The 26,341-nt window shown below is 58.8% G+C and overlaps 1 protein-coding gene across 3 annotated transcripts in view; it reads left to right on the forward strand.

Annotated features, from left to right (window-relative positions):
- PRDM16 (PR/SET domain 16) overlaps positions 1-26,341 on the forward strand; it is a 317,843-nt gene that overhangs the window by 277,545 nt on the left and 13,957 nt on the right. For 2 of the 3 annotated variants that reach the window (XM_074334225.2, XM_074334230.2), the window contains exons 5-12: positions 3,080-3,182; positions 9,257-9,464; positions 11,183-11,330; positions 11,709-11,862; positions 16,651-18,067; positions 20,357-20,444; positions 23,159-23,328; positions 23,985-24,062. In XM_074334225.2, the coding sequence (XP_074190326.2) occupies positions 3,080-3,182; positions 9,257-9,464; positions 11,183-11,330; positions 11,709-11,862; positions 16,651-18,067; positions 20,357-20,444; positions 23,159-23,328; positions 23,985-24,062 (2,366 nt within the window). The remainder of the gene's footprint in view (positions 1-3,079; positions 3,183-9,256; positions 9,465-11,182; positions 11,331-11,708; positions 11,863-16,650; positions 18,068-20,356; positions 20,445-23,158; positions 23,329-23,984; positions 24,063-26,341) is intronic. The other variant, XM_074334226.2, reaches the window with a different exon arrangement.

Genomic DNA, 26,341 nt, shown 5'->3' on the forward strand with positions numbered 1-26,341 from the left:
CTTGTACCGCCCTGCAAGCCAGGAGCGGCTGGGCCTCAGTCCCACCTAAGCCCGGCCTTTGTCCCAGGAAGTCACCCGACCCCGCCGACCAGGAACCGCGCGCGGCTTTCTCCGCGCGTCTGGCTGATTTGGCCGTTGTGCCATTGGGGACAAGTTGTAAAGACGCCGCGGCTACTGTGCGGAGCTCCGCGCGGCAGGCAGAGGCCAGACCCACGAGTTTGGGAAAGTTTGCGCTGATTCCCCTCACCTCCTGGCCTCCTCCTCCAGGTGGAGGCAGGTCGGGGACAGTGACACACACACCCCGCCCCGCCCGGGCCCTGCGATTAGCACTAATAGCGATTAATTCCCTCTGCAGCTCAAAGTCCAGGCGGCTGCGGCTACCGGCTCACCGCCCTCGAGTCCTGTGCTCGCGCCCCCGCCAGGCGAGCGGGCGGCCGTCCTGTGGGTCCCGGGACGGGGAGGTTACCTAGGGGTCAGTCCTGTGGGTCCAGGTCCCGGGAGGGAGCTACCGCTGCGCTCAAAAACTTCTCTGGGAAGCCGAGCGCACTGGACCCTCCCTTGGCGGCTCCAGGGGAGGGTCAGTCCCCCCGGAGGCCAGGCGGCCTTGGAGGGCGCCGAAGGAGGGAATCCCGCGGCCCTCGGATTGGGAGTGTGGGTGTGGAGGGGTCTCAGGAGGTCCAGCAGCCTTCAGAGCAGGGAGGGGTGTGAGGGGGCGGGGACCGGGCAGCCTCGGAGTGCGGGTGGGGGCATCCCAGGAGGTCCGGTGGGCCCTCAGAGGAGGGAGTCCAGCTGCCCTAGGAGCCGGGGTGGGGGTCGGGGAAGAAGTGGTGGCCCTCCAGCAGGAGGGGGAGGTGGGGGAGGTGTTGGGGGGGGGGGTCCTGGGAGGCCGGGTGGCCCTCTGAGGGGGTCTGAGAGGGGAGGCGGAGGAGGGAGTCAGGCCGCACCCAGCCCCTGCCAGCCGGGCCAGAGCAGGAGCCCAGCAGCCCAGACCGCGCGGGAGGACGCGGCCGCCCGGAGCCGCGCACTGAGCCGGGATGCCAGGTCAGAGCCCGCCGCCCGCCTCGAGCGTCCCGGGCCCTCTCGGGGCAGGGGGCGGGGGACACAAGCACGGAAGGAAGCTGCGGGCGGGGCCACATTGCCCTCTAACGGGGACCCGCGGAAAGCCCTCGGCGGCTCCAGCCGCAGGCCCTCCTCTTGGCAGGGGCCTCCCCAGCCTGAGTGCAGGGGCTGCCGCACGGCGACCGCATTAAGCATTCTTGCTGGGTGCGCTCACTTACTGCCCAGACGAAAGTGCTCCTGTCCCTGCTCATTGACGACCCCTGACTCTGCCCGGGGCGCCCGCGGGCTCCCTGCACTTCGTCGTAGCTTTGGATGCACTTTGGTTACGATTTTGAAAAACAGCGACTCAAGTCTGATTTTTTAAACAATGATTCAGCCACTGTATAATTTTTCAGTTAAATGATACAAAACTGAGATCGTAATAACAATTGGTTTAATTATAGCAGTTAATATGGTCCGGTTTCCATTCTCCATTTTAAAACCGCACCATTATTGTAGTGCCGTACCTGAGACTAACTGCCAAACAAAATCACTACTGAGTACAGGGAAAGGAGCTTTACCCAGCAATGAGATATATGTGCCTGGGCAGATTTCCCACCGCAGGCACTCCTGCTGTCCTGGGCATGACATCCAGGTGGGCGTTGGGATGCACAGTGGCTTTATGTGTCCCTTCGAGAGTGCGTTGGTATCGTTCTGGAGTTGGGACTGGCGGTTTGTGAGAGAGTCCACAACTGGACAAGGTGTGGAAGCGGGGGAAGGGTCCAACAAGTGATCAGGTAGCTCAGCCTTCCAGATGTTTCCCAGGGTGGGGCAGAGAGCAAGTGAGGCAGGAGGCCATGTGCCAGCTTGTCCCTGGGCCACCGAGTTATGTCCAGCTGCTGCCGGGAAGCCTGGCCCGTACCTGTCCGTCAGGTCTCCATGAGGACTCTGGGTGGGAACTGCCTGGAGAAGCCTGTGCCCGGAGTCTCCCAGGATAGAGGGTTTGTTTGGGTCTTTCTCTGGCCTCCCAGCCCGTCCTACGGTTGGACCTTCAGGCTCCTGGAAGCTCCTTGGTGACTCTTCTCTGAATTCAGGCCCAAACACCCACGTGCCAGGTGTTAGGCAGTGGATTGACCCTACAGACGTACCCTCCTGTCTGAGATTTCCAGATTTAAGCTGCAGGCACAGCCCTGCTCACATGACAAGTGGCTGCCCCCTCCCAGAGGACGTGTGCCCCTGGTCTCCGCATAGGGCAGGGGGCTGCCGGGCAGGCCCAGACTTTTGGGGCAGTTCCCTGGGTTCCACCAGGGGTTCATGCTGTCCTGTCCTTCCAAGTTGCTAGAGTTTTCCAGATCGCGGACACCAACTTCAGTGCATATGGTCCTTTTGCAGGGGACACCTCAGCAAGCGGCATTACGGCTCAGTACTGAAGCTGGACATTGCAAGTTGATCCCCTGGACCTCAGAACTGTAGAATCCATCCTGAGTCCCACCCTCCCCTCCCTGTTGCAAAGGACGTCCCCTACCTCAGACCCCAACGGCCACTAGGCACCAAGTTTCCCGCAGGCACACGCTCCTCTCCACCTCCCCTTTCACATGGCATCCATGCTCATGGGAGACTTGCAGCCTGGGTCCTGACCCACGGGGCCTCCGTCATAAACACCCAAATGCACTCTCAACCCCAGCCCCCCTCCAGTGGCAAAGAGTGTCTTACATACACACTGACAAAAGGAATCACCCCGGGCCTGCTCCTGATGAAAAGAGCCCCTTCCCCCCAAATTCTCACCGATTTTATTTTATACCCCCTTTATCAACCCTCAAAAGCTGGATAAAACAAATTAAAAAGGGACTCTGGTCCTTTCGAGTGTGTTCTGCCAAATTCCAGAGGGACCTCTTTGTAGCAGTTACAAAGCAGGTCAAGTGGCCGGTTGGTCAGCCTCCCCAGGAGCAGCCCCAGCGGCCCGCTGGCTGGATGGCCACAATGTGACTTTCGAGGTGACGACGACAACGCTTACCCTCTCTCTCTGGTTTTTTCATCCTAGATCTATTACAAAGTCATTAAGGACATTGAGCCAGGACAAGAGCTGCTGGTGCACGTGAAGGAAGGCGCCTACTCCCTGGGGACGGTGCCCCCCAGTCTGGATGGTAAGCCCCCACCAGCAAAGCCTCATTCCGCGGGATGGGGGGGCGGCACCCCCAGCCTCTGCCCAGACCCCAGGCTCACCAAAGCAGCCCTCCCAACGCCTTCCCGGCCTGAGCCTTTCGCCTTCTCCCCTGGGTTCTGTGGGCCCCCTGAGTCCCAGAGGGGACTGCAGCCACCTGGGGGCCTGGGAGCCGTGTTGACGTGGTCGAGTCCCGCTGGTTTTTAAAGATGTGACATTTATTACTATGATCATTGTCATTATTATCAGCAGCAGCCTTGTATGCTCCCACAGTACTTAAACAAAAACAGTTTAGTGGCTTGGAAACACTCGCCCTCCAGAGAGCGCGCGGCACCCAGGGAGAAGTTTCAGTCTCATTTAGGAAAGGGCAGTGGCAGCATCCGTGTCTTTAAAGGTCCTGCCCACCTGTAGTTAGAAGGAAAAAGTCCAAGAGAAATGTTAAGGAACAGTGTGGTTGGTGAGAGGGAAATGCAGGACAGCGGCCGCGACCCCAGGGCTACGGGCAGCAGCCATGCCATCCACCAGGGCTCTGAGCGTCCCTGCCTCTGGTCTCGTTACTCGATATCGGCAGTAGGCGCACTTCCCTCCATCCGTCCGTCCAAGTACATCTCAGAGGAAGTGTGAGAAAATTCCAGCCGCAGACAGACTAGGGTTTCTGAGCCACAGGTTTGCTTTCCTTCCTCCACATTCTTAAGCAGAGTGCCCAGTCTCCTTGGGGTCCTGGAACCAGGTTAAGTTGCAGGGGAAAGCTGGCTGGAGGGGGGCTCGCCGCACCATGTAGGGCCCAGGAGAACTGGTCCATTAACCCCCAGAGCCGCCGCTGAGCCGATGGCCTCTTTTCTTTGAATGAGACCTCACAAGTAAACAGAAAAGCAGTCTCCCCTTCCAACCGTCTCCGGAACCACCGACTCCGCTTATGCTAGAGAAAGGGGGGGCTAGTTTCCCTTCCCATTTTTCTTTCCCTCCTCTCCAAACACACCACAGCTTAACGATCACCACCACTGACTGCATGTTTCTCTAAGGAACCACTCCGACGTCACGGCGTGGAGTGGCATTGGCTGGGCAGGGAGCTGGCCTTGGAATTGCCAGGAAACCTGAGAACAGACCCAGAGCTCTCTGCCTTAATTTACCCTTTTGACCCCCCAGCATGGCCAGCAGTTAGGAGCCAGCCACCTTGCCATGTGCAGTAGTAGCTCGTGTCCCTGAGTTTTCCAAAGGCAGTCGCCACAGAAGGACCATTTTACGAGCCGGATGCTCTCTGTACTCTCCTCTGAAGTTTGGTTTTAATTAGGCCGTTGAGAAAAGAAAAATAAATGGCTGAGATCTGGGTAGCAGGGGGATGGTCTCATTTTCCTTAAAATAATTGTGGGAAAGACCTATGAATTTAGATAACACACGAGAACGCCGGAAGATAAACCCGCTCAGCTCGAGGAGCGCGCTCGACAGTGGGGTCTCATTTGTGGGATGAAAGTGCTTTCTTCCGAAAGGCTTTAGAAACCTTGATTCCTGTCTCCCTTCTGGCCCCCAATCTCAAGTAACCTGGGTCTACATTTTCCTAATAATTTATCAAACATTTGTGGGCTAATTGCTTTCCACACATAATAGCCCAACATCAAATATTTGACTTTTCCGACTCTGCTGTCAAGATCACTCCTTTGCTTCCAACAGCCACCACCACCACCCCCAGTTAAACTCTGAAACGCACAGAAAGAAAATGCAGAAATGTTTCTCACTAAGATAATTATCATAAAAAATCTTTTATCCCAGCCCCAGCTAAATGCAGCGGCCCCTTATCACGGCAGGAATTTGGAGTGGGCTCTCGAGCGCTTTGAGCCTCGTCTGGTAGATTAGCATGTAGATGCCATATAATTGTGTCCCCCTCGGTTCTCTGAAGCCATTAGGCACTTATTTATTTTTCTGTTACGTTCCTGCTCTGCCGTGAAAATTTGCTGATGGGACTTCAGATAGACATGCGAGCCGCAGGTCTGACGCGCAAGACGTGGGTGGGGCTGCCACGCTGGCTTAGCTTGATTTGGGGGGAAGCTGGGCCCGGCTCCAGCCACCTCCCCCACGTACCCCCACCCGATTTAGGGGAGGACAGTACAATTTTACACTTGATCTTAGCCAAAAGGCCGAGAAGCGATGGACAGTACAATTTTAAATTGCAATTCTTCCTGCTCTTGCTGGGGGCAGGGGCTTTTCCGGGGACACCATTCAGGTGACACAGAAGGCACGCAGGCCCTGGCTTGCCACGCGTGGGGGACCAGGCCCTGTGGTTTGGGGCTGGATGCGCTCTGGAGGCTGAAGCTTTGGGAAGAAATGCGATTCCGCCTTCCTACCAGTGGTTCCAGGCAGAGGGGCTACTTTCTGGTTCATCGGTTCCAGCAACTCTTTATTTTGTTTTAACTCTTTCAATGGAGAGGGAAAGAGTTCTCTTTCAGGGAGACTTCCTGCTCTTGGAAGAAAATCATTTCCATTCAGATATGCTTTTCTTTGAGAAAGGCTCAAAAGTATTAACTTTTCCCTCTGCAGAAAGGCCAGAGAGTGCAGTGTGTTGTGTCTAAAGCATATGAGGCCAAATTAATATGAGACAACACAATACAATAGAACACAATAGAACACAATAGGACATAACGCAGTACAGTACAATATCATTCAATATAACATAACAAGACTAGAATGTACTCTCTTAGTATTTCTTTAAAATACTAAACTGCTTATGCTGGGAAAGGGAAACCCACGTGGGCCATGCCCCGTCCAGCTCACCCCAGGTGGGCACTCAGTGCCAGCCTTACCTGCGTAGAAGACGGCTGGGACACCTGTCCACACCGCAGCGCGGGTGGACGAGGCTGAGATACGTCCTGTTCCTGGCTCTGTCCTTCAACCAGGGTAAACTTGGGTCCATGTGAGATGGGAGGTGAGGGAGGAGGGAAGCATTTACCACCATGGCTGTTTCCATGACCTCCAGGCCCCCTCAAATGCCGTCAGAGTAAGAATCAGGCTGAATTTTCACTTTAAATCCAAATTCCAGATCAAAACTGGAAAAATCAGTTTGTCAGAGTTATGGATGGGTGGGGTTGGCATTTCTTCTTGTCTTTGTTTTCAAATTACAACTTCTGTGATTGTTCTTAGCTGGGTCCAGAAAGAGTAAAATATAAACGGGCATTTCTAACTTGATGGTGACGCTGGTGGGCGGGCCCATGGCAGCCTCATGCCAGCTCAGGAAGTCAGGACGAGCCCACAGGAGCAGCTCTGTGGGGTCTGAGCATCTGGCTGTGTGCTAACATGGTGCTGTCGGAGCGCAGATGTACAGGGAACTCTTTTGAAAGACAAGAAAGGCTGCAGGGCCCGCAGTGCGTCCCTCGCACACCACATGCGGCACACGTCACGTGCACTGGTGGGAAGTGAGGACTCAGCCGCCCGCTTCCTGGGCAAAGGCTGCAATGACACGGCCCTGCCACTTCGCTGGGTGCCCTGGGTGAGTTAGTCAGTCTCTGGCGGCCTCAGTTTCCCAGTTGTAAAGCAGGCGTAAGCATGGCCCCAGCCAGGTATGCACGGATGGTCCGGGGCTTAGATGCGTGAGAGCCGTGAAGTTCTGTGGCCAGTGCCTGCTGGTGAAGGCTCCCACACCGCGGTGGCAGCAATGCTCTTCATGTTATCCTCACTGGAGACATTTCTCCTGAAGAGTCTGAATGCTGGGATTCTGTTTCAAAGGCAGCACTGTGCAGACCTGCAGGGTGATTATTTTGTAACATGTCCCATCCTTGCCCCCTCCCCATCCCGTGTACGTGGCTGGTGTTCCACCCTGGCACCTGAGCACCAGCCAGGGCCGAGGTGGTGGGTTTAGTTGTAGAACCTTCTTTGAGTTCGCTCCCGAGTCAGCCACGGGCACCACCGCTGCCCGTCCCTCTGCTCAGCTGCTCTGCGCTGGCAGGAACACAGGGTCCCACTTGTGTTTGCAAACACGTAAGGGTCATGGGCCCGGCTACTGTCTCGGTCACCTGCATCCCAGTCTGTGGTTTGTGTGGACCGCTGACCTTCTTGCCTCCTTCTAGCCTACTTACAACATGTGTCTCGGGTGAGTTTCAGGGGAGGTTTGTCCAGAAGGTATTTGGGGCAGAGCCTCCCAAGGCCTGGAGGCCAAGGCCCCTGCCCCCACTGCTGTGAGCCCAGAGCAGGGCTGGGCACTGTAATTTGATTCCCCGGACTGGGGCTGTCTGGCCTGCCCCAAATGCACGTGCCCCACGTGTCCCCAGGGCTCCTCTCGGCCAGCAGCCCTTCCCTGTCACCCACATATCTGCCTCTGTGCAAAGACATGAACAAAAGTCGCATTTGGCAAGGCGATACTTCTGTTTCCGAGGGTGTTGTCCCCAGGGGCTTGGCTGGGCATCTCAGAACCAGCTTCTGCAGGCGTCTCCCCCTTGGGCATTGGGGGGGACTTAGGGGCCCACCAGTGGGGATGCCCACCAGGGCCTCCACCCTGGAGCTCAGGGACGCCGTCCGGTCATGAGGAGGTGGCTCCCCCTCTCCCAGCCCGCCCACCTAACCCACACTGCCCAGGCTGCACAGCTGCTCACCCTCCTTCGCACGCTGAGACACTTACGGTGCACATCTGACACAGGAAGGGAACAGGAGGCAGCCCCCCTTCTGTTGCCCCCATCTCCCCTGCCTTCTTGTCTCCTGCACCCCTCCGGGTCAGGCCCTTTCAGGCAGCACTCAGCCCAAGTTATGAAGGCTCCACTCAGTGCTGGGCCCAGGGGCCTTTGTGTGTGTGCACATGCACGCAAACACGTGCACACAAAGGCACACATTCACACATGCGCACAAAGACATATTTACACTTAAACACATTCACAGATATACACAAAGACATACACATACACACATTCACACATGCACAACTGCACACACATTTACACAGATGCACAAATGAGCACAAGTGCATATTCATGTATACATATGCACACATAAACACATGTACACTCAACACGCATAACCCATGGTCAGCCATGCACACAAATGTGTATGCTTAACATGCACACAACACATGTATACACAGAAACATACACATTCACGTGTGCAAAGGAAGCACACACACAAAAACACAAACGTGCCCATATGTCCAAACACCCAGGCACACTTACATGCACGTGCAGGGTGAGGATGTGCAAATACAGTTCACACAGCCACCTACAGAAGCACACGTGCACACTCACTCGTGTACACATGAATGCATACGCACACCAGTGTAAGCATGAGTGTGGCTGCACGGAAATGCTGACGCGTTTGCACAAAGACGCACAGACGTGGATGCCGATATGCGTGAACATTCACACTCGTGCACATTCATGGTCACCCAGCTGCACGCCCATGCACACAGCATACACACAATCACAGCTGCAGACCCATGCACAGGAAGCACACATGTGCACACCAATTCATTTGTGCAAGAGCCCCAGTGCACATTCTCTCTCCAGACCTGGTTGGGACGCGGGGCCCTCCTCCACAGAGGGGACAGTGCTCTGGGGAAAAGTGGCTGTGAGGCAGCCGCTAGGCAGGGGGGGGGAGCCTGGGATGGGCCGGAGGTCGTCCCCCCAGGAAATTGACAGCTCTGGCCTGATTGTTTGCCTTGGCACGCCGGTCAGGATGCCGCCTCGTAAACTTAATAATAGCTGCCCTCCCTTTAATTTGTTTGACCTTGACGCAATAATTTATGATATGCATTAGCGCTCTGTCGTCCTTCTTCTCCTAATTCATAAACAAAGCACTTGGCCTGGCTTCCTTCTCGCTCCCGAGCGAGCACGGGGCCTTCTCAAGCCCTCCCGAGATGCAGGAAGAGGCCCAGTGTTTCTTACGATGCAGACAAGGGGTCCCTGTGGCCTCCATGTCCTCAGGGCAGCCACTCCTAGGTCCGGGGTAAGGGCAGGAAGGAAGCAGGAGCCGGAACAGCCAGGTGGGGGCAGGCCCCCCCGCCTCCCTGCAAGCCCCTCACAGGCCCTGGGCTCTGGGGCAGGTCTGGGGCCCACCCGCCCACCTCCCGACCTCTCTCTCTTGCAGAGGAGCCCACGTTCCGCTGTGACATATGTGACGAGCTCTTCCAGTCCAAGCTGGACCTGCGGCGCCACAAGAAGTACGCGTGCGGTGCCGTGGGGGCCGCCCTGTACGAGGGCCTGGGCGAGGAGCTCAAGCCCGAGGGCCTGGGCAGCGGCGACGGGCAGGCCCACGAGTGCAAGGACTGTGAGCGCATGTTCCCCAGCAAGTACAGGTGCTGCCCCACCCCCGGCCTGTAGGGGGCAGCAGGGAGGGGGCCTGAGAGGGCCTGCAGGCAGCCCTTGTCCCTGACAGGCCCAGGGGGCAGGGACCCCGCCCACTCACCCACTCATCTGACACTGCAGACAGAGCAGGCTGTGAGCTGTCCAGGGGAGGCTCCAGCATGAAGGCAGGTCCCTGGTCAGAGCCCCAACTCCTGGGAGATCCACGTGTAGCCCAGGGGAGACACCCCTGGGCCTGTCGTGCATCAGGGCAGAGTCGTAGAGACAAATGGGGAGGAAGCCAGAACACAGGCGAGACCAGGAGACATGCAAAGGCCCCGGGGCTGCTGCTGTACAAAGGTCTGAAAGCAGATTGCCGCGGCAGCCACACCCCAGTCCAGGGATTGGTGGAGTGGCCTGGCCCTCAGGGCAGTAACACCCAGGGGGCTCCCTACCCCCATCGCAGGCACCTGCTTCTGCTCCCCACAGGCAGCACCCGCCTGTCCCGGGACACCTCACAGACATGGGCACAGAGTGCCAGGCCAGCTGGACACCCTCAGCCTGGAGCAGGCCCCAGCTGGCCCTCCCCTGCCCCCGGGCCAGGCAGGAGTCACGACCTGGGGGCTAGAGGCTGGAGGCCCTGAGGACCCCTGGGAAAGATCGGGCTCTGTGGGGAAAGAGCCAGGACACGGTGTCCCCGTGCTCCAGCAATCCAGGAAGATTTTCCAGCATGGGCCTCCACCCCCTGCCTTTGAGAATTTCCTCCCGGGGCAGCCTTGCAAAGTCAGAGTACAGACCCATCAGGTCACTAACTGGCTGTGGGATTGCAGGGGATTGATCGCCAAACCCACTGCGCACCCCCCCACACACACCCGGAGGCAGGAAACCCTCCACCCTGAACAGATGACAGAAATAAGCGTTTGGGCAAATCCCGACTGAGGCCCTGGGCGGTAAGCGCTGCTCAAGAGGGTCCGTGTTTTCTTTACATAAACACATAAATCACAATTAACAACAGGGAAAAAGATACAATCTGCCGGGTGTTCGAGAGCCAAGCGTTTCTGATCTAAATGGCTGGCTGGGCCCGTAATTAACGGGCCGTGATGTATTACTGCTTTGCTCATGAAGATTAACGGTGTACCTGGGACAGGGGGAGAAGCAGGGTTCCCCCGAGAGGAGGGATTAGAGCTGCCCGTTCATCCACGTGCCGCCACGGCCCTGCCCGAGCGGCTGTGCTCGCCACCCATCACATCTCATTTGGAGACCCGCTCCTTAACTCCCTGCCGACCGCCTTGTGCGTGCCTGGCGGGCAGGCACTCAACCCAGCTTGGCCAGCGTGCACCCTGAGGCCACTCAGAGGGTGGCCTTGTGTTTTCTGGGCCTTGCTCCCACTCTGGGGCTCATGGAACATTGGACCCCTTTGCTCATGGCTCCAAGGTGGGCTTCAAGGTCAAGATTGTCCAGAAGAGCCATAGGAAGTGTGGGCTGGGGACTCCCTGGGCATTTGTCTTGGATAAGGGCCTAAGCTCATTCCAGGAAGGCCCTCTTTGCCCCTCCATCCCCTTGACCTGTCCGGAGGGCAGGTGGGACTCGCTCTGCTCTCTGAGCAGGGAATGGGGTGGAGGGGGTGCTGTGACGGGCTGCAGAGAACAGGCCATGCTGGGCTCTGGGTCCCCACTCCTGGGCAGCTGATGGGCAGATGGGCCCTGCAGTGACCCCTGTCCCCACTGCACAGCTTGGAGCAGCACATGGTCGTCCACACAGAGGAGCGAGAGTACAAGTGTGACCAGTGTCCCAAGGCCTTCAACTGGAAGTCCAACCTCATCCGCCACCAGATGTCCCACGACAGCGGCAAGCGCTTCGAATGTGAAAACTGCGTGAAGGTAACATGCCCATGTATGCCTGTTGCTCCCACACGAGAGCAAGTGGGTCATACAGCTAGGATGGGGCAGGGCCCCGCCATGTGGCAAGAGAGGCTGGCAGGGCGAGCCCCCGAGCTGAGGCAGCACGAGCACTGCGCTTCCACTGAGTTCCTGCCTCGCCCATCCTCATGGCCACATGGCCACAGTTCTCTCAGGAGCTACTGTTGAGGGAACAGAGTCTGGGGGACAGCTCTCCTTAGGCCCCCCGGGGGGGTCGCCACTACAGCAGAGACCTGTCCTGGCCAGACTTGGGGCAGGAGCGGAGTGGCGAGTGAGACCCCATCCAGCAGCCAGAAGGAGGATGACGGGGGCACCAGCCGACAGCGTCTGTGTCCCCAGGTGTTCACGGACCCCAGCAACCTGCAGCGGCACATCCGCTCCCAGCATGTCGGCGCCCGGGCCCACGCCTGCCCGGATTGCGGGAAAACATTCGCCACATCCTCCGGCCTCAAGCAACACAAACACATCCACAGCACGGTCAAACCTTTCATATGTAAGTTGTCCCCCAGCTGGGCCCCTAATGTGACATGAGGGTGCCTTGGGGGTCAGGCCAAGACAGGAAATCTCCAGGCTGTCCCCCATTGGCAAGACCCCTGTTTCTTTAGAAAGTGTTCGTGGCAGCTGCCGACATGAAGCCCAAGCCCTGGATGCTCTCCTGGTGCTGCCTTTTCATCACTTTGCCCCTCGTACCCTCATTAGGAGACTCATCTCTCTTGCTCCGCCCTCCTTGGTTCCTCCCCTGCTTATCGCTGCAGTGGCTGAGGTGCGTGGTGGATAGTGGGAAGGGCTGCCCTCCCTGCCCCTCCTCTCTCTGCACTTCTGCCCCACCCAACCTGGGCTCCAGGAGGTGTGACAACCCCCACAGCACTCACTGAGTCCCATGTCATGGGCTCAGCAGCCTCTGGGGAGCCCAGGCTGTGTGAGCAGTGCTGTCCAGGTGGCAGGGCTCGGCCATACATAACGGGCCTGTGCTTGTGGAACTTCGCTGACAGTGGAGGGGACAGAGGCCAAGCCATATACATGCAATGTATATGTATGTGACAGGCACATGAGCCGGGGGGAGGTAGGAGACTCTCCAAGTGCCAGGGGTTTGGCCAGGTGGGCACTGCTCCTGTCAATGTGATGGGAGGCCTGTGGGATGAGAGGCACTATAGCAGAGCACAGAGGAAGTAGGGAGTGAGCTGAGGGGGCACCTGTAGAGGGGGCTCAGGACAGGCCATGGGCACAGAGGCCTTGAGGCCAGGTGTATCTGGGTAGTGTGTGATGGGGGTAATCAGGGGTCAGAGGTTACAAAGGGGGGGACCTTATGGGCCAGCCCAGGGATGTGACCCAGAAGATTCCTATCTGCCTAGCAGTGCAGTGAGCAATCATTTCACACATGATAGTGCTGAGTCACCATTCACACCTGCACTGGGCTGAGTCACCATTCACACCTGCACTGGGCTGAGTCACCATTCACACCTGCACTGGGCTGAGTCACCATTCACACCTGCACTGGGCTGAGTCACCATTCACACCTGCACTGGGCTGAGTCACCATTCACACCTGCACTGGGCTGAGTCACCATTCACACCTGCACTGGGCTGAGTCACCATTCACACCTGCACTGGGCTGAGTCACCATTCACACCTGCACTGGGCTGAGTCACCATTCACACCTGCACTGGGCTGAGGCACCATTCACACCTGCACTGGGCTGAGGCACCATTCACACCTGCATTGGGCTGAGTCACCATTCACACCTGCATTGGGCTGAGTCACCATTCACACCTGCACTGGGATGAGTCACCATTCACACCTGCATTGGGATGAGTCACCATTCACACCTGCATTGGGCTGAGTCACCATTCACACCTGCATTGGGATGAGTCACCATTCACTCTTGCATTGAGCTGAGTCACCATTCACACCTGCATTGAGCTGAGTCACCATTCACACCTGCATTGGGCTGAGTCACTGTTCACACCTGCATTGAGCTGAGTCACCATGCACACACATCATTTCATGGCATCCTTACAAAATCGTCGGGAGTGGGGGCTGCACTATCTCCAACTGACAGAGAAGTAAACTGAGGTTTCCAGACAGTGTGTGACCTGTGTACAGCCCAGAATCTAGCTCCAGGGGTCTGGCTCCTGACCCTGGGCCGAGTGGCCTGAAACTTCTCAGGCTCCATCACATCAGTGTCAGGGGTGGTGACTCTGGGAGCTTTGGGCCTTGGGGTCAGGGTGCTCTCTCCCTAGTGGGCATTTTTCAGCATTAGACGCTTGCCCCAAAGAGGCCATGCTGACTGGCCAGTCAGGCCTTTGTCAGGGGCTATGTCCCCACCCACCCGCTGCCCCCAAACCAAGCTTCCATCTGTCCTGCTAGAGGTGACTCAGACCCCAACCCACCTGGGTCACTCTCTCCCAGAGCTGAAGAAGCAAAGGGCCAGGCCAAGTCCACTAGTGTCGTCTTTCTATGCACCACCACCTCTGTGACCCGCAGGCCCTGGAAAGAGAGCATCTGAGCAGTGGCATGAGCAGCCCGGCCGCGCTGCACGGGGCAGGGCCCATGGCCTCTGGGAGGGGCTGGGAGGAAGCGAGCTGGTGGGAATGAGGCTGGGGGCTGTGTCTGTGCAGCTGGAGGTGTGATCCTGCTTCCATGGGTGACCGTCCCAGCGAGTCCACTGGAGGAAGGATACATGTGAGCACATCCAATAAGAGCTTGGAGGTTTTAAGAAGCTTAGAAGCAGGAAAATTGCACATAGGCTTCAAAGTTACTGCCTTTCTGGGCATGCAAACCAGCTTTGTGAAGTCTCGTTGGGTCGTGTGAATCACGTGAGCTTCAGGAAGCACAGCGCTCTGGGAGGGTCTGTTCCCACTGCCCCCACAGGCTCCGTGCGAGGTGGGGGGCACCGGCAGCCTGACCGGCATGCTGGGTGTCAGCAGATGTCACCTCTTGTCTGCTCTATGCTCACCTGGGTTCCTCGGCTTTTGGCTAAGGGGGTGAATTGAGAGAGAGAGAGGCCCCACGCAACCAGGTTGCATGTGGGCATGTTCCATTCTGATAGGGTGACACAAATTTGAGAAATCAGATGAAACACGTGCAATAGGGTCTTGTGGGCCCCCAGACCGCAGCAGGGCACATGGTAGACCCCGTGGTCAGGCGTGGAAGGTCACTGCAGACACATGAGAAAGTGCAGACGGGGCCCTTGGAGAACAGGTCAGCCGCTCGAAGGAGCGCGGGCTCGCAGCCGTGCGGCTCTGGTGTGCACAGACCTGTGTGCATCACGCGCTGCACCTGGCTGCAGGCCCACAACCCCGCAGGTCAGTGCCAAGACTTGCCTGGAAGCCCCCCCCCCCGCCTCACTGACCACACAGACCAAGGCAGCGTCACTTCCTGGTGGTACCTCCTACACCAGGGAGCTCAAGTGTGTGCCGGTGGGTGTGTTAGAGAGAATGGACACATAGATGACAGTCTCCTTGTAGACACTTTTCAGAAAAGGACCTCTGGAGTGCGTGGGTGTGTGTGCCCACGCGCATACCCTGCAAGGAAAAGGAGCTGCTGATGGGGTGAATATAGACCAGGGCCCCCCTGCATCCTGACAAGACCCGGAGACACCCTTGGTCAGGTGCTGGTCCCCATGTACAGGGGCCTTTCCCAGCCCCTGCCGACGGCCACCTCCTTTTCCCGGCTCTGAGCCAGCTGCTGGCAGTCCCAGGTCCCGGACGTGCATCTTAGACCTCAGTCTCCATGAGGCCTCTCTGTAGCCCCAGCGTTTCTGCACAGCCCCTCCATCGTGGAAGCGGGTGGGTGGGAACCAAGGAGCCCAGGCTCCCTGAGCCCAGGCATGCTTCCAGGCTCAGGATGACAGCAGCCACCAACGAGGCTCTGACAGAGCCCCCTGGTGGCCGGGGGCTTGTGAGGGTCACTTACTCGTCCAGCCAGGCCTGAGCTGAGGAACGGCCTCACGCCCCGCTGAGGGCCGGGTGGGACACCGTCCAGCGGAGGCACCTCTGTACCAGCATCTGCCCAAAGGGGCAGATTGGATTAAATGAGGGAGCGTCCTTCCCCCTTTGCCCTGAAAACGCCCCGCCAGGCCAGACAGCTCGGAAGGCAGAGCCGTTCATATAAATAGATACTGTGATTAAAGAACATGATAATCTCAGGGCGAAGCTCCCAGCTGGAATAGCGTGACGTAGGCAGCCAACCATTTGTGGCGAGCAAGAAACACGCTGAAGCCATTGTTTCCACTGGGGCTGCATTTAGGACACGAATTTGTCCTGCAGAGAGACACACTTGTGGGAGGTGTGTGTGTGTTCTTCCCACTGCTAGAAAAACGAGAAGAAAGAAAGGCTGGTGATTCACTGATACTTAGCTCACAGGCCATTGGGAAAATGGCCGAGATGGGTCCCCTGGGCCTCTGGGTCCCGGTGTTTGGCTCTGACCAGCACTGCCCTCTCCTGTTAAGAGCAGAGACTTGTGTCTGCCAGCAAGAGCCTGACGCTGCCTCTTCACCCCCATTTGGCGACGTTCCACTTTTCTGAAACATGGACCCAGCCCCCCTCTGCATGGCCCTGCCTGGGGCTTCCCTCCACCCCCACCTTCAGGCCACCCCAAATGGTCACCTCACACTGCTCAGACTCCCTAAGAACCCCTCAGTGGGCTGGTTCCCCTCTTTTGGGTGCAGAAAATGGGGCCTGAGCCCAAAAGAGGGGACAGGGTAGCTGGGGGCATTTTACTCTTTAGAAAGCGGGAGATCTGATCTGGGTGGCCGTGGTCTCCTCTCTGCTGGAGCAGTGTCACTGACACTGCACCCCATTTCCCAGTGAGATGGTGAGATCTGTCTGAGCCAGCCCAGGGGCCCCAGGGAAGGCACAGGTGGTCCTTGCAATCCATGCTGGTCACTGAGGGTAGGAGGCACACATAACTGTACATGTGTGCACACACGTGTGCAGGCACACATACAGACTGCACACTCATGCACACATGCACGGACAGCACATTCATATATGTATGTGTGTGTGTACACCTGCATGCATTCATGCACACATGCCCACAGATACATGCGAGCACATATGTCCTCACATGACCATGCATGCACACACACTTGGACATACATATGCAGACACGCCTGCACACGTGGCCACACACATGCACCCCTGTGCACACACGTGTGCTCACACATGAGCACGGCTGCTCTGATGACAGAGCCAGAAGCAGCCCGTGGCGCACTCCCCAGAGCCCAGGGTTTCCCGGTAATTTCATACGGTGTTTGTCTTCGCTTCCCGCTGACGCTTTAGGTGAGGTCTGCCACAAGTCCTACACGCAGTTCTCCAACCTGTGTCGCCACAAGCGGATGCACGCCGACTGCCGCACGCAGATCAAGTGCAAGGACTGCGGGCAGATGTTCAGCACTACCTCCTCCCTCAACAAGCACCGGCGCTTCTGCGAGGGCAAGAGCCATTACACGCCAGGCGGCCTCTTCTCCCCGGGCCTGCCCTTGACCCCCAGCCCCATGATGGACAAGGCGAAGCCGCCCCCCAGCCTCAACCACACCGGCCTGGGCTTCAACGAGTACTTTCCGTCCAGGCCGCACCCGGGGAGCCTGCCGTTCTCCGCGGCCCCGCCGGCCTTCCCCGCACTCACGCCTGGCTTCCCGGGCATCTTTCCTCCATCCCTGTACCCCCGGCCGCCTCTGCTACCTCCCACGCCGCTGCTCAAGAGCCCTCTGAACCACACGCAGGACACCAAGCTCCCCAGCCCCCTGGGGAACCCAGCCCTGCCCCTGGTCTCCGCCGTGGCCAACAGCGGCCAGGGTGCCACGGCGGCAGCGGGGGCCGAGGAGAAGTTCGAGGGCCGCCTGGAGGACACGTACGCCGAGAAGCTCAAGACACGGAGCAGCGACCTGTCGGACGGCAGCGACTTTGAGGACATCAACACCACGACCGGGACGGACCTGGACACGACCACAGGCACAGGCTCGGACCTGGACAGCGACGTGGACAGTGACCGCGATAAGGTTCAGGACAAGAGCAAGGCGGCTGAGAGCAAGGCCGAGTTTGGGGGCAGCACGGCGCCCCCGGGGGCTGCGAACAGCGTGGGCGAGGTGCCCGTCTTCTACGCCCACCACTCCTTCTTCCCGCCGCCCGACGAGCAGCTGCTGACCGCGTCGGGCGCTGCGGGCGACTCCATCAAGGCCATCGCCTCCATCGCCGAGAAGTACTTCGGCCCCGGCTTCATGGGCATCCAGGAGAAGAAGCTGGGCGCGCTGCCGTACCACTCGGTGTTTCCCTTTCAGTTCCTGCCCAACTTCCCGCACTCCCTCTACCCCTTCACGGACCGCACCCTTGCCCACAACTTGCTGGTCAAAGCCGAGCCAAAGTCCCCCCGGGACGCCCTCAAGGTGGGCGGCCCCAGTGCCGAGTCCCCCTTTGATCTCACCACCAAACCCAAAGAGGCAAAGCCCGTCCTGCCCACGCCCAAGGTCGCCCCGGCCCTGGCGTCCGGCGAGGAGCAGCCGCTGGACCTGAGCATCGGCAGCCGCGTCCGAGCCAGCCAGAACGGCGGGGGGCGGGAGCCCCGCAAGAACCACATCTACGGCGAGCGCAAGCTGGGGGCCGGCGAGGGGCTGCCCAAGGCGTGCCCAGCACCGCTGCCCCAGCAGCCCTCCCTGCACTATGCCAAGCCGTCACCCTTTTTCATGGACCCCATCTACAGGTATTAACATGCCCTGTCCTCACCTGCTGTCCCACATGGGCACCACCCAGCTGGGCAGCTGGGCGGGGTCAGCGTGCGGGAGGTGACACTCACACACTCCCCTGAGGTTCGTAGCCTTTGGTGGATTCATGGGGGCACCTAAGCTTTTGGGGGGTTCTGTGCCTGAGCACACGCTTGGCTAGGCCTGTTCCTGGGGTGGACACCCAGCCAGAGCCATGTTTGGCGTCTCCTGGATACACACGGTTCCCTTTTGCTGACAGCCGCTGGGATGCCCGCTGCCCTGCCTTGAGCCCGCCCTCCTCCTCCGTGTGTCTTCTCTGGACCAGACCTCAAAACTCCTCTCGCTCTTTCCTCTGCTCCCAGTGTCTCCGCTTCCCTTCAGCTGCTCTTTGGAGCCACATCTGGGGGTGTCTGGTGGTCTGGGGAAGTCGGGGGAAGGTGAAGGAGGGGAGAGAAAGGGTGTACAAATATCAGGATCCCTCTGGTGAGGGGCCAACTCAGTCCCCCCCAGGTTGTGGGCAGCCTTTGATCAGATGGGTTTGTTAGAGGGGAGGGATCTGACCTCCACCGCACCTGTCCTGGGGCGCTGGGCAGGCTGGACCCTGAGAAGAGAGCTGTGCATGTGGGCAGGTGGGCTCCAGAGGGAGCCTGGAGGCGCCCGCACAGACGGCTGCCGCTGATACAGGCCTTGCCTCTGTGAGAGTCCCTCGGCCACACGCGTGTGGTACACCCACTGGTTCGGGAAGTAAGGGGGCACGTGGCCGCCTTGAGGGCCCGTGTGCCCACTGTTCCCTGAGGGGCCGGCCAGGGCCTGGGATGGGCATGCAGGTGAGGAGGTCACACTTGCTGAAGGTACACATGTGACAAATGATGACAGAGGTGCCAGGGAGGGGGAGGCAGGCAGCCTCCTGCTCTGCCCGTCAGCATGCCCTGTCCTCACCTGCTGTCCCACATGGGGCTGCCATGTGACACAGATGAGCAAAAAAGACAGAAGAAGAGAAGGAGAAAACCTCACCCTCCTCCTCCCATGTGGGTCCCCCTTCTCTCTGAGCATGCCACCAGCCTGCAGTGCTGCCTCGGAGGGCCGGGTCCGACATGGTCCAGCTGTGAGCAGGCAGGCCCTCGGTTAAGTCCTGCAGAGTGAGACGCTCTCCGAGCCAGTTTCCACACACGCACATGGCCACTGCCAGAGGTTTATTTTATTCCACCGGGAGGTGAACCTTCCCAAAGCCCAGAACCTTCCCAGCTCCTGTCCTCTCCCTCCTGGACTGGGCTGTGGGTCTCCATGGCGTTAGCTGCCAGGTGCTCCTGCCTCTGGGATTCTGGGGTGGCTGTGCAGCCTTCCTACACTCAAGCCTCTTTGCGGCCATCCCCGTCCTGCTCCCATCAGTGCCTCTACAACTCCCCTGGAGGGCAGAGTCACACGTGAGAGTTACGTAAGCACGGCACCGAACCAGGCCCTCGCACGAGTGAAGCAGGAGCGGCTGGTCCCACGCTTGTTCAGAGGGGCTATGTCTGGGTGTGGGGTGGTGGCCAGTCTCCCCAAAGTGGAGATTAAATCTCCACTCCTCAGGAGAGACTGAGGCAGGTGCTGCTGAGAAACAGTGAGAGGAGAGGCTCAGGTGAGACGAGACATTGCTGGACGCCACCCCAGCCACCTCCTCCTCTTGTTCTGTGGTTAACAGTTGTCACCACCATTTGGGAAACATTCTAGAACTGTCATCTCTAGCAACTTTCACAAGTCTGGGGTAGAACCTGCCTGGAGGCCCTGGTAACTTCCCCAGGACGGGACCCACTGGGCACGTTTACCTGCCCAGTCGGGCAGAGTGCCTCAGGCCAAGGGCCGGGAGGAATGGGAAGTCGGGGTGTGGGTGGCGGCCTGCTCTGTGCTCCACGTTTTGCTGTGGCAAGCCCAGGGACCCCGACAGGGCTGACCCCTCGCAGGGTTGACAGGTCAGTTGGCAGAGGCTGGTGCACCCAGGGCTCCAGAGAAGACTCCAGGCTCCAGCGTGGACACGTGCACGGCGCCCACAGCTGGAGTGGTTGGGGGCACACTAGGGAGACTCGGGCTTTAGCACTGGGCATGTGGTGGGGGGAGCATGGGAGGGGCCAGCCAGGAGGTCACACAGGCAATAGGGTGGCTGGGTCATGGAAGTCCTCACAGCCATCAGGTGGGCCGAGGAAGCCAGGCCGTTGTGGTGAGGTCTCCCACCTCGTGAGCGATGGGACACAGGCAGGAGCCTGGTGGGCCGCTCGCTGGGGTACGTAACCCTCTGTGTTGCTGTCCAGCAGGGTAGAGAAGCGGAAGGTGCCAGACCCCGTGGGAGCCCTGAAAGAGAAGTACCTGCGGCCGTCCCCACTGCTCTTCCACCCCCAGGTAAGACCTGCTGTGGGCTGGGCGGCATTTTTTGGCAGCCAGGAGCCTCAAGGCCCGTCCAGACCAAGCCATACACCCAAGCCATACTCCTCTCCTATCCGATGCTCAGGAGTCTCTCCCGCAGACCCCACAGGTAACCGCGTGGTGGCCGAGGACCCTGGCCCACAAGGGACCCACTGACCCATGGCTCAGCTGTAGCAGGGAAATGAACTTCCATGGGTGGTGGGCAGAGTAAGCCGGGAGTGAATCCAAGAATTTTGAACATAAAGGGAAAGACGGGAAACAGCCCAGAGGTGTGGACGTGAGCAGTCCTTGAGTGTACGTACGTGAAAAGACCAGGAGAGGATCGGCCTGCGTGTAGAGGGGGGCAGAGAAGGGCATAAGGAGGCAGGAGCAGGAGAGAAGCGGAGGGACTGGCATTGAGGGCAGAGGGTCCCAGGCGGTGGGGGCAGGATAAACGCCCTCCCCCAGGGCTAGATAGGGTGGCCAGGCTGTCGGCCGGACTAGAGTTGGAGTCTGGGAAAGAGACCCCCCCCAAGTCAGCACCCAGTCATGTGTGCCCTCCAGCCACGTTCTCCCAGGGGTGGGCACAGAGAGGTGGCTGAAGCTGGGGTGAGCAGCAGAGCCTGGCAGAGTCTTTCCCAGTTCCCTGCCCGTATGCCTACCTGTTCTCACTGCTTGGGGCCCAGCCCCCCCAGAGCCACAGGCCTCCTCCCCCAAACCCAGAGGGCCCAGGGGCCTGAGCTGTGGGACGGGCCTGAACCCGACCCCAGACGGGGCATTGTTCTCTCTCAGAGCTTCCCACCCTGGACAGACACCCCCAGGTTGTGAAACCCGCACCCTGCCTGGGTTCACAGCTAAACTTAGTGCCTCCCATTGTTTTGCTGGGGCCGTGGAGTTTGGGTAACAACTTCCCCTGATTTTCCTCGGACGGGCTGGAAAAAGCCGACAAGCCAGCCAGGCGCATCCTGTGTTTGTGTTTGTGCGGGAGCTCAGCCGGGATATCTGATCCCGTGGAGCAGGCAGACCTGCAGTGGCCTCTGAGCCCCACCCAGGCCTGAGGAAGGGAGGGGCACTGTCCCCTCTTTCAGCCCCCTATGCCTGCCCTGTGGGCCCAGAGCTGCAGTGGAGCTGTGATGGGAGGTGGGGACCAGTAAGTCACCTAATTAAATAGCCTGAGGTCAGGCCATCACTTGGGGCCAGATAACTGACCGCCTCTAGGGTCAGATGCAGTCAGACTGGTGGTCAGATGCCAGGCCCATTGTCAGGGCCTTCCATTTCTGACTCCTGGCGTGCAGGTGGGCCCCTGGGGTGCATGGGGCCACGGCCCTTCACCACTTCTTGGGGTCCTGGGGAGTCTGGGGTGGTGGAGAGTTCCCAAGCCTTCCAAGACTGTGGCTAAAACTGAGTCCACAGGCAGATGGGCAGGAATCCGTGTTCTGGGGGTTCCCATTGTCCAGGCTGTGGTGGGGCCGTGAGAGGCTGGACAGCAGCTGAGGGTACAGTGTGCATCTGTGCATGAACAGGGACCGGGGTGGGAGGGGGCAGCCCAGGACAGGAAGCACTGTGAGCCTGAGGGGAGAACGTGCCTGCCCCACGGGGATGGTGAGCCTGAAGCCCTGCCACCCTGGCCCACAGGGAGACCTGGGCCGCATGGGCGGACACCATTTTTCATTCGCTAACCCCTTTCTGGGTGATTTTATTGTCACCAATTGGTTGTCCGCAACTTACACCCTGATGGACTGTGCCATAATGACAGTGCTTTCTGTCCAGGCCCCCACCCTGCCTCCCGCAGGGCCTGGCTCACAGCGGACACTCTCCAGGCAAACCCCTCCGTCCAGGGAAGGAGACAGTGAAAGTGCTGCTGAGGCCTTTGCAGCTCCATCAGCCCTGTCCCTCCCCTGTTCCCAAGCCCCCAAACCTCAGGAGACAGACACAGTCTGGGATTCTGATCGGAACTCTGCCCACCAGGTGGGAATGACGAGCACCACACCCACTTCTCCTCCCTGAGCAAGCTCTTGGCATCTCCAAGGAGCAGAGAGACAGCTCCCTTTGGGCACATTACTGTGTCCTGTGCCGGGTCACACTGGCACTATCATCTTGAGCATTGAGTTAGTGGGGAGTAATCTCAGGCTGTTGAATCTTAGTACTTTGCCTGCAATTATGGCCTGCTGCCACTAGGTGGCAGTGCTGCCTCAAGCCCGTGATCCATGCTTTAACCTGAGGTTCAGGCAGCTGTCTTAGTTTTTTAAGACTCAGAAAAGAAATTTAAATATAATTCTGTCTTTAACCAAACTAGACATCCAGGGGCTGGCCAGGGGTCAAGACAGTGGGGCATCGCTGGCTGGTTTTAAAATAAGGGTGTGTGTAATCACATACATTGACAGCCTGCGTCACTGTCTCATCAAACCAGACAGACAGGCTGGCTGCTGAAGGTCACCTCCAGCTCCACAGCCTGGACTCTAGACTGTAAGGGAAGGACAGGAGTAGGGTTGGCTGCAGGAAGTGAAAGAATCCAGCCCAATGGCCAAGAAGATGCAGTGACACTGCTGGTTCCAGTGACAGCCTGAGGGCCCACATGGCCTCCGTGGCCTGGCCCACTGATGTGCTCTGTCATCAAGGCCCCCCAGGTGCCCTTGGGGTGGGCCCACACTCTCCAAGAGAGGTGGCAGCTCCGGGAGGTCCCCCAGCTTTTTCCACTCTCGTACCAACAGATGTCAGCCATTGAGACCATGACAGAGAAGCTGGAGAGCTTTGCTGCCATGAAAGCGGACTCTGGTGGCTCCCTGCAGCCCCTCCCCCACCACCCCTTCAACTTCCGGTCCCCGCCCCCAACGCTCTCGGACCCCATCCTCAGGAAGGGCAAGGAGCGCTACACGTGCAGGTGAGATACGGCAAGTCCCCGGGGGCTGGTGGGGCGGTCCTGGCAAGGTGGCCACAGGTGACACACCACAGCCTGCGAACCTGCACTTCCGGGAAGAAACCCTCAGTCACAGCTTATACCATAGTAGCAATAAATGGTCCATTATCCGCAAATACACACGTGTAGGGTGCGCTGCCCCCGACCACGCTGCGTTTGCTTGAGCCTAAGAAAATGCCACCTTGGCCCAGCCGGCTGGACCTCCTCAGGCCTGACCTGAGACGTGCTGGTCAGCGTTTAATCATGGGAAGGGACCTGCAAGCCCAGCACTGGGAAGACACTGCCCTGTCCAACCCCAGCTGCACTGGCCTGGTCCACCCGGTCCGATCCAGCTCAGAACCCTGGGCTCCAGGGCTGAAATACTGCTTCAGGAAGGAGCGCGGCCCAAGCAAGCCAGAATAGGCTGGTCTGCCCATCCGGTGGCACAATGCCGGGCTTCTCTGTAAAGCTCAGCTGAGCCTCCGGGCTGCAGAAGAAACTGAGATCCAGGATGTGCACCTGGGCCACCTGCCTCAGGTGGGACCTCGGGGACAGATACCCAGCTGGAGGCTGGGCCAGGAAAGGACCTGGGCCCGCGAATCTATGCCTCTGCCTAATGGTCTCCCCACCCCCCACCCCAGGTACTGCGGGAAGATCTTCCCTCGATCTGCAAACCTCACAAGACACCTGAGGACACACACCGGGGAGCAGCCGTACAGGTGGGCGCTCACCCGGCCTGGGCTGGGGGAGGCAGGCTCCTGCTGGGACAGCAAGGGCAGCGGGGGGGCCAGCACGCTGCTCCCTGTGAAGCCCTGGCCCCACCGCCATCTTGCACCCTGGGATGTTGTAAGGATTAGGCAGGATGTGCCTGGCAGGCTCCCTGAAGGCTCCCACCTGTCCCCAGAGGACGATGCCCAGAAGCAGCTCTCCCTCCTGCTCGGGGTGTCAGCGAGGGCAGGGCTCAGCACAGGAGCAGCCCGAGCCCGGGCCCCAGGGGTGGTCTGTCGGAGAAGCCTCAGCCTCAGCCCTACCAGCCCAACTCCGTCCATGTCACAGTGGCCACAGCGGACCTAAGCCTGGGTGGTGGAGGAGGGCAGACGCCTAAGGCAAGGTGGGCAGTGGGGAAGGAGCTCCGTACAAGTGCAGGTCCCAGCCCAGGGTTGGGGTGCCCTGAGGGATTCGCTGGACAGAAGCCGGGTGTCTGCCCCCCACCTCACCCTCAATGCTTAGGCAGAGATCACAGCCACTGTGTTTCACATTCACAGCGAGTGGGGGCACAACCCCCATTTCAAAGACTCCCCATGACTTTCCTAGGCCCCGAGCCCACAGCCACGCTGCTTACCATTCAGCTCCAGAAGTGGGTTGTTCCTCCATCCCTGGGGCTTTCATGAGGCACAGGGAGGGCTGGGGGTGATTCCCTGGCTTTCAGGGACCCTGCTCAGGGAGAGGCCTGGGAATCAGCATTTTAGATGAGAGCCCCCAAGTGATGGAGACATGAGGCAAATTTGGGAGACAGCTTAGCTGCCAAGACGGCATCGGGGTGTGTCTGGCGATGAGTTTGGCGTGGTTTTAAGTTGGTAGCATAAGACTCCTATATCTGGCCACACCGAGCTTAGAGCCACCCACTGGCCCTAGAAACTGTGTGAGTCCCCCCATCCCTGGGGACGGTGGCCTGCAGGTGTCATGGTCCCCACGCCCCACCCCAAGACATAACAAGCATCCCCTGACCACCACAGGACCACGTCCTGTCCTGGCAGGATAAATGACAGCTCATGCGCCATAGCGGCTATCTGGTCAGCGCACCCCCCGCCCCCCGCGACTCCCAGCACACAGGCACCCCTGTGCCTCCAAGAACTGAATTACAACTTAACAAAGGCCAGCAACAGAAAGATTGATGTGGTCCGCTTCCGGCCCCCGCATGTGTTTCTTCTGTAACCAGAGCTGACTTCTGGACAGTGTTCTGTGTGAGAACCTCCGGGGGTCGCGCCGTGTTTATGGGAGAATTTGATTATCATTGATTTCTTTTGCTCTCGCCAATCTGTGAGGTTCAACTTGCATAACAGTAACTGCTTTGAAAGTTTGCTTTGCAAATCCCGACTTTATCTGGCTCAAGGCAGCCCCGTGATGAGGAGACTGAGGGTATGACTCTGCTGTGACATCACCAGTGTTTCTGGGAGCACTTTGATCATTGAAAGGATTTAAGTGGGAAGAGGAAATGCGCACTTTCGTCCACAGAAACCCGCTGAGCCGGGCACAGGCCCTGCCAAAGGGACCCCTGCCCAGCCCAGGAGGCTGATTAAAACCTCCCACCCACCACCTGCCCGTGTGAGCTCATGTGTGCCGCTGCGTGTGTGCCAAAGAGGCCAGCTGACGTCCCCCTTGCAGGCTGGACTTTCATGAGCTGCCCAGAGTGACTCGATAATCAAACTGGACAACACTGGGACACGCTTCCTTTAAAATCCGTGCCCCAGCTCATCTGAAATCACTCAGAAAGTGTTTGAAAGCCCTTTGGTGTGGCTGATACATTTCCTGGAGGGAAGGTCAAACCTCCTGCCTGGGCCGTGCCGGTGTCCTGGACTGACTCCCTCTTCTAGCTTAGAGATCTGAGTCAGGTTGGAGGACGAGGTGCAGTTATGACACTTATTTCTTAAAGCTGTAGCGTGGAGGGCTTGTTGAGATTAGGTTGAAGAGGGAGAAAAAAAAATGAATTAGGAATGAAGGGGGCTGCTTTCTTCACCCGTCCTGGTGGCCATGCTCGGGGTGCTGCCCAGTGGGGCCCTGCGTGACACTCTGGATGCGAGCCTTTGTGGCCTGGCCTGCGGGCTCCTGGGCACCTGGAACTCCCACCTGAGGACGCACGCCCTCCATCCTCAGTTCATTTCCCCCCAGGCTCCCGTCCCACTGTCTGTGTGAAACCAAATGCCCAGCCAGGCCCGGTTACCACTTCCCTCAGGGCCGACAGGTGGTCCGGATGGTCTTTTTTCTTTGTGAGTTTTAT

Source organism: Rhinolophus sinicus, chromosome 14 (genome assembly GCF_057876585.1).
Source record: "Rhinolophus sinicus isolate RSI-liver-muscle chromosome 14, RSI-T2T, whole genome shotgun sequence".
NCBI classification, from domain to species: Eukaryota; Metazoa; Chordata; class Mammalia; order Chiroptera; family Rhinolophidae; genus Rhinolophus; species Rhinolophus sinicus.